Here is a 7,717-nt window from a genome sequence, read left to right on the forward strand (position 1 = left end):
TTTGCTTTGGTTGAAACATTTGAACATTGAGCACTTATTTTCTCATTTAATTTTGCATAAAATATGGAAATAAGAGTTAATGTTCTGAATTAATAAAACAGGTAGAAACCTGCAGCTCTTGCAGCTGTATTCCATTCTGCTCAACAGGTACAATGTGTGTTTTTAAAAGGGTGTGAGGCATTCATTAGGGCAGTGAACGTTTGCTGTATTCATGTCAGCCTGGCAGCTCCCTCCTTCTTGTCAACTCTTTATTCTGTTCTATCACCCTTAATCCCCTGGACTGCCTTCTAAATGGCAACTTCCTCCATTAATCCACCTGCTCTGCAGCTCTCTCAGATTTTTCTGAAAGGCTTTAGGCAAAATCCAGTATCATATTCAACTGCTCCCACTGCTGATTCAGGTTTTCCACTTATAATAGTTACCTACATCAGAAACATGTGATTTCTCTTTGAGGTATTTATTTATTCCCCAGGACTGACAGTTCTCTGTTTTGATCATGAGCTCTCCAAATCCTTTACCTGCATGACATCTCCATCAGACAAAGGGGTGACACTCTCTGGGACATCCTCCACAAAATCATGCTGTTGGTGCTCATTTCCCTCTGCCCTTTCATTTTCCTTTCCACAAGCCTGACTTTCAATCCTTATTCCTTTCTTTTGCCTTCTTTTCTGCACCAGCACATCCTGTTCACAAAAGCCAGCATTAATCAGGGGTTGGGCAAGGCTGACACCACCCATGGCCCCTTTTGCCTCCAGTGCCAGGTTGCTCCTCATGGGTGCCTGCAGTAGGAAGTTGTCAGTCCCTGGGTCCTGGAGTCCTCATTCCAGACCAGGCTGCAGCACAGGGTGAAATGGAGGGGCTGCACACTCCCTCCTCCTTCATTGCCAGTGAGCAGCCATACCTTTCCTTTCCCAACCTTGTGCTAGGGCTGACTCACCTGCTGCCTTTTGTGTTAACTTGAACGGTCTGGGGAGAACATTTGATCTTGGGCATCCTGGAAGAGAGCGACAGTTTCCCTGCGCCGTGCAAGAGCAGTCAGAACACAGCTGGGAAATGTTTCACTCCTCAGGAGAACTGACCAACAGGAGCTGATTCAGCAGCTTGTTTTCTGTCTGTTACTCCTTTTCTGTAAAGGATGCCAGCAAGGGGTGTGTCTTTACCCTCTGCTCTTTCTTCCCCCTCCAGTAACTGGAACGCGCTAACACCAGCGGTGTCTGCCGAGCTGGTGTTAGTTGTCTGTCTAGTTACCTGTCTAGTTTATGGATTGAGGAGGGAGAAAAATCATCTGCTTGAATAATGTCTGAGACTTCTGTCTTTTCCTGTGTCATGAACCCTCTGCATGTTTTGTCTGGTTCTTCTTCTGATGGGGGGAGCCAGTTACGGGGAAATTTCAGTGGAAATTGCTTGTGGGTTTAGACAATGGTCCTTTTCATTTTAATGACACATTCAACAACTGTTACAAGTAGCAAGCTTTCAGGTCCTATACTTTACCCCTACCTCACCCCTGGAAATCAGGCTCTTGATAAGTTTTGTAGCATTTTTACCTTGTAACTTTTTCTTAGCTACTTAGGTGGCTGCCGAGCTTGCATGTTCATATACCTCGCAACCAGTTAATGACAATGCAGTAAATGCAGCAACCTGTGTGCAAACTAGGAGTGCTGTATGTTTCATTATAGAAATACTTTGTGCATCAAAATGCTTAAACTCTTCTTCATTTTATTATAAACACTTTTAATTAAAAAGCTCTTGTAATTAAATTCCATTTTCTGCTTTGAGCCCTTTTTTTCATCTCCTTCAATAAGAGAGATGTTTAATTTTGAATTTCTGTGTAGCTCCAATACCACTGCTGTAGAGCAGAACCATCTGACAGCATATCTTAGTCTTTGGGAATAATTCAATAGTTGTCTTCAAGTGCAGTTGTTGATATTACACATTTGATGAAATCTTGTGAGAAAAAGTACTTTAGAGAAATAGACCTTTCAGCGTGCATTATAGAATTGCAGTCAGCTTTCTGTGCTTTGTATTACCTCTGCAATAATTGTGCTCTGCTTTTTTATTTCAGTATTTACTAGAAATGAAAAGCCTAATTCTGCCCCCTGAACATATTCTGAAGAGAGGGGACAGTGAAGCAATAGCATATGCTTTCTTTCATCTTCAACACTGGAAAAGAGTGGAGGGGGCATTGAACCTCTTACACTGTACATGGGAAGGCAGTAAGTAATCCTCTTTCTTACAAAGGAGCTAATAAAATATTTTTATTGAATTTAATGAAAAAGTAATAGTTTTTGTCAAGTATAATACGTGAGAATTTTGGACACCTGTTACATCCTCACCAGCATTGAACTATGTGAAATTTGAACTGAAAACATGAACTTCATTTAATGAGTAAAAGGGGTTAGAAGTCTTGCGTTTGCTGTTTAATACTGAACAACATTTCTCAACTTCTTTGAGACATATTTTCCTGCTCATGGATAAGGAGATCATAATTTAACTTATTTCATTCCAGAGATTTGTTTGTCATTATTTGAATGAATAGTTTCAAACTGAGAGTATATTCAGATTGGACATAAACAAAAAATATTTTGCAATAAGAGTGGTGAGGCACTGGAACAGGTTGCCCAGAGAAGCTGTGGATGTGCCGTCCCTCCAAGTGTTCAAGACCGGGTTGGATGGGGCTTCAGGCAACTTGGTCTAGTGAAAGGTGTCCCTGTCCATGGCAGTGGAGTTGGAACTAGATTATCTTTAAAGGTCTCTTCCGACCCACGCCATTTTGTGATTCAGTGAATGCTCTGATATTTGGGAATTATGAGTGTGCCTTACAGACAGGTATATATTAATGTGAAATATAAAACAATGCTGTATTTTTATGACTTTTTTCTAAATTTACAAACTGGAGTGAAGTCAGTGAAGGATTGCTGGGATGCATAGGGGACTGGACTATGTTGTATAGGACAAAATGCTGAGGAAGCTGGTTTTGTTCAACTTGGAGAAGTCTTACAGTAGGTGAAGAGATGATCCAGTTGCTGTCTTCCACCACCCAGCAGAGAGATGATATGGAAGAGAGAGTCACAGTCTTCACAGAAAGGCCCAGCATAAAGACAAGAAGCAATACACACAAGTTCAAACCAGATAAATTTAATCCAGACCTAAGAATCATATTTTCACAGTGAGAGGGATCTGTGGGATCTGCTGCCCCAGAGATACTCAGAGCTCAGCTTGACATGGTTCTGAGCAATCCAATGTATAGTATATGACTTCCAAAGGTCATATACTAACCTTCTAATATATCTTATCTTGTCTTTGAGATGTGTTTTTTACCAGGTTTCTGAAAAATTTAAAAGTACAAATTATAATCAGCTTTTGTTGGCCTTTTTTCTGATTTAGTGTAATCTAGTTCCCCATTTCTGCTCTGCTTTATTCTGTTCTTTTTCATCCTCTCCATATGTTATTATACCAATTTGTCTGTGTGTGTGTTTAGCCATTTTTTGTCGTCGTTTAGCTTTGATAGAAAAGATTTTTTGTTACCATGATAATTGCTATAGAAATGCACTTAATACCTCCAATGTAAAAGTGACTTACTATCTCAGTTACAGTATGAAATGACCTTCACTTGCTTAATTTGCATTGTAGGCTCCCTGAGGGTCACTGGTTTTTTATTTTTAGGTGTATAGAACACCTTGCTCAGTAACCCATACCAGTGCTGCCTGGGGATTGCTCTGCTGCATTGTTCTCTGTCAGATCTGCTAGCTCCTCTCCCATTATTTCTCCCAGTCTATTATTTTCTCTGTTATAGGTTCATTCCCAATGGCTTGTTTTTTTTAATGATTTGCTTTTAAGCAGTGTTCCTTCTCTTCTGGGTTGTTGCAGAAGTTCTTTAGCTCAGGGTTCATTAGTCCATCAGTAAAAGAAGTGTTTTGCAGGGAATCCTGAACAAATCTTCTTTTGCTTTGTCAGCAAAAGAAGTTTGGGGAGCCTCTAAAGGGCTTGGTACCAGGACCAGTTTTGGCACAGGAGTCTGGCTGCCCTGCAGTCCTCCTGCCACTTAGGAATCAAGTCATCTGTGCCTGAAGGCAACATAGGGAATTCTCAACTACATTCCCCTTCTTATTATCTCCAAACTCAGCAATCTGAACACATAATTTATTAGCTAATAGCTCTATAATAGCCTGTAAAGATGTAAATGAATATAATTGCATAACTTCTGCAGAAAAATCCGTAATTCATTTTGTACAGTGATTTTGGAAAAATGCGAACAGTGCATGAGTCCTCAAAATTTTTGTTCAAATTTTGTTCACACATGAAGACAACCAGGGGTTTTAATGGTTTCACAGCGTCAAGTGCAATAATCATAATGTTTGGTTCATATCTTGGCATCTTTGCATAACTAAGTGAAAACCAGTGAAGACATGGCAGAGAAGTTAAATGTAATTATACTAGTTTTAACCAACAGTCTACATATAATCCATGGGCAGTTGCCCTTGCTTTCCTTCTATGTGTTTGTAGGTATTTTATTCGTAGTACAACTATAAAAGCCCAAGTGCCGCCACTGTGTTTGGGCCAGGTTCTCTGTACAGGAGGTCTGTAGTTTCAAGTGTAACCAAGTCTCTAAAGTGTCTGGGGTGATGGTTTGTCACTATTGGTTTCTAAATATGTGTCAAAATTCCTACTGTTTGCATGAGGAAAGAAACCTAGGGGTTCCCAAATGCTCCAGTAGCCCTTGCAGCTGCTGCACATGGTGAGTGGCAAACTTTGTCTGTGCTACCTGAGTCAATTAATGTAAAATAGGATCAGATAATACCATAGGAGTGAGGCAGAGAAGTAGCTACATAGACACAAACTGGTCCAGATGAACCAGAGCATTTCCTTCCATGGCTGATACCATTGCTAAATAAAGCTATTTTGCTGTAAATATCCCATAGTTGGTCTCAAGTCAAGCATAATTGAGTATTATTATAATTGAGTATTATTAGTATTATTATTAAATTGAGTAACATCTATCTATACAGTTTTCCCTTGCTTTGTAAAAGCAACATCTTCACCTCACATTTTATTTTTATTAATCTTAATAATTTTAATATTACTGTGGCTTAGGGTAAGGCAGAAGAGGCTTGATTGTCTGTTTCAATATTAAGCCAAATTGGAAGGAAAAACTTGTGTCAGGGATTTTGAAGAAATGAGCATTGAACACGTGCCACATATGTTTTTGTACAGACACTCAAGTTTGTTGTGTGTTAAGATCATACACTGCTTGGATATTGTATTTGTACTTGGCTTTTTGGGTTGCTATGGAGAGGGGTGGTTAATGCTGGAAGAGCATTACAGCCCAGGTTGGTTTACAAGCTTTTAGGATCTCTGCCTTCTTTACTATTGCTTTAAATGCAGCAATCAAGAAAAAATACCGTAATATAATTTCACAAAAAACCACAGCTAACATCATTTCAAATGCAGTGTGCACAGCTGAAAATATTGGGGGACTGTGTATTTAAACAAATCCTTAAGTTGCCTTGTGAGCCAGGGATAATGGAGTGTTACTGTGTGGCAGTGGGCTGTACCTAACAACTTAAGTGTACAGTGCTGCTAGGACATCTGTAGGGGAAAATACTGCTTCAGTGACTGATGTTCATAGAGTAGTGAGAATAACATGTTGATGACATTTTAACAGTGAAAATAATATACAGAATAATGGAAAAGGATGCCTTGATGCAAAGCTGTATTTCAGTCAAGTATTCTGATGTTTCCATAAACCACACTCAGATGGCCTATGACATCAGCACTGTCAAGATTTAGTAATCCATTTCCCTTCCTCTCTGTTATTATTTTCAATTTTAAAAATTCATAAGATTAAGTATTATTTTATCCACGACCTGAAGATTTATATTGGAAACCTGACTTGATCTGCTGCATTTTGAAAGAATGCATGAGAGGAAACTGGGTTTAAAAATTTAGTATTAATCTTTGATTGCCAAATAGAAAATGAAAACATGACTGTGTTGGAAAACTGGTCCTCAGAGCTCATGTCATTTGTGTTAGCTGGCTTGCTAGAGTGTGATGGAAAAAGAGTAGTGTATTTTTTCATTAAAAACTTCTATTATTCTTGATGCACAGGGACTGTGAGTATTGGTCTGCATTTACAGGCTTGGCTGTTCATTTTTGTAGGCTATACCTGTTATATCAGATACACTTCTTTCCCCTGAAATTTGAAAATAATTGCAGCCTAAAGGCCTAAGACAAAATGTGTAAATTTGGCTATGGAATTGGAAGCAGAATGGGCTTTGATAATGCAAACATTTTTGTATGTCCTTGTAATGTGGTCTCACCTGACATTCATGAACATTGTCTCAAGAATAAAAATAAACATATGAGTTTTTTTTATTAAAGCTCAATGTAGATTTATATTTTGGCATTTCATTAATCAATTTATATGCTGTTTGCAACTGTAAGTGTTTTTTCTATGTATGTTTTTCAGAATTGCAAGTATTCTTAAGTATAACTGCCAGACTCACAGCAACTTACGCGCCGTGTTTTCTTTTCAGCTTTCAGAATGATCCCTTATCCACTGGAAAAAGGACATCTTTTCTACCCTTACCCTATTTGTACAGAAACTGCAGATAGAGAGCTACTACCATGTATGTTCAACGTTTTTCTTCTTATGATTGACACCTAAGAATCGTTTACCTGAGTCTTGCAGCACCGGTTTCCTTTGAAGCCTTTTAAATTGAGCACACTGGATTAGAATAACCAGATTGACAGTGAGCCTCTGGAGCTGCTGTGATGGTTCAAGAGGCAGGTCCTCAGCACAGTTCATAACAATTAGCTGTATTTATTATTTTTGACAGCTTATAGACAGGAAGAGAGATTACCAAAGAGATCCAAATCAGTTAGATCTTGCTATTCTCTGTTGCCAAGACACTGATCTTTCATCTGTGTTAACATCCCCTCAAACCAAAAGCACAGTGTCACAGCCTTGTTAATCCTTGGGAGACACACCAGCTACTTGAATTCCGAGGCAGGATCCAACTTGCTTGAGGACAGCTGGATCATTCCTGCAGCCAGTACTCATGCCAGGCTGTGCTTACATTCTCCAAAAAGCAGTTTAAATAGCTTTAAAGAAAGGGTTTTCTTCATGTTATGGCGTGTGCACTGTTATGAAGAGATTGATGTGAAGTCATCTCAGTCACTTTTATGTGCGTTTATAGCGTGTGCTAGGAAAGTGCCAGCAATGTTCCCAGATGCAGATATAAAGAGAGATCCAGCCCCCAAGAAGCATTACAGTCCAAGCTAATGAGACTCATTGCAGTGCATGCAGTGAAGCACAGGAATGCAGAGGAAGAGCCAAAGCAGCCAATCTTGCAGTTACACTTCATTCTCACGTGTTCTCTCTGTGGGACTTTGTGTGAGCACGAGTGGAACTCACACAATTTTGCAGGGTCAGGGCAGAGGAGGGAAATAAAAGTTGATCCAAGAAGAAGATTCTTCTCTCACTTTCTTTCTCCCAAAGAAGGAATAAAGAAATATTTGTTCTGGAACAAGTAAAATGAAGCCTGCTTCTGCTGGGAAGGCTGCTTTTGAGGGCATTTGCATCCTTTATAGTCTTTCATTCAGAACCTTTCTGGTTTGGGCTGAAAAAGGTGTTGCCTCTTTTTATAAGCCTACATGAGTAAACGTTAGGTGAGAATAATACAGCGAAAATCCACTCATTGCAAGTCTCTCCTTCAGA

The 7,717-nt window shown here is 39.4% G+C and overlaps 1 protein-coding gene across 2 annotated transcripts in view; it reads left to right on the top strand.

Moving 5' to 3' along the window:
- The window catches only part of ST7 (suppression of tumorigenicity 7), a 136,441-nt gene that overhangs the window by 124,292 nt on the left and 4,432 nt on the right, over nt 1–7,717 (top strand). For both annotated transcript variants that reach the window (XM_005420899.3, XM_031056922.1), the window contains exons 12-13: nt 2,063–2,213; nt 6,534–6,626. In XM_005420899.3, coding sequence (XP_005420956.1) covers nt 2,063–2,213; nt 6,534–6,626 — 244 coding nt within the window. The remainder of the gene's footprint in view (nt 1–2,062; nt 2,214–6,533; nt 6,627–7,717) is intronic.

The sequence above is a fragment of the Geospiza fortis genome, unplaced genomic scaffold, assembly GCF_000277835.1.
Source record: "Geospiza fortis unplaced genomic scaffold, GeoFor_1.0 scaffold195, whole genome shotgun sequence".
In the NCBI taxonomy this organism is placed as follows: Eukaryota; Metazoa; Chordata; class Aves; order Passeriformes; family Thraupidae; genus Geospiza; species Geospiza fortis.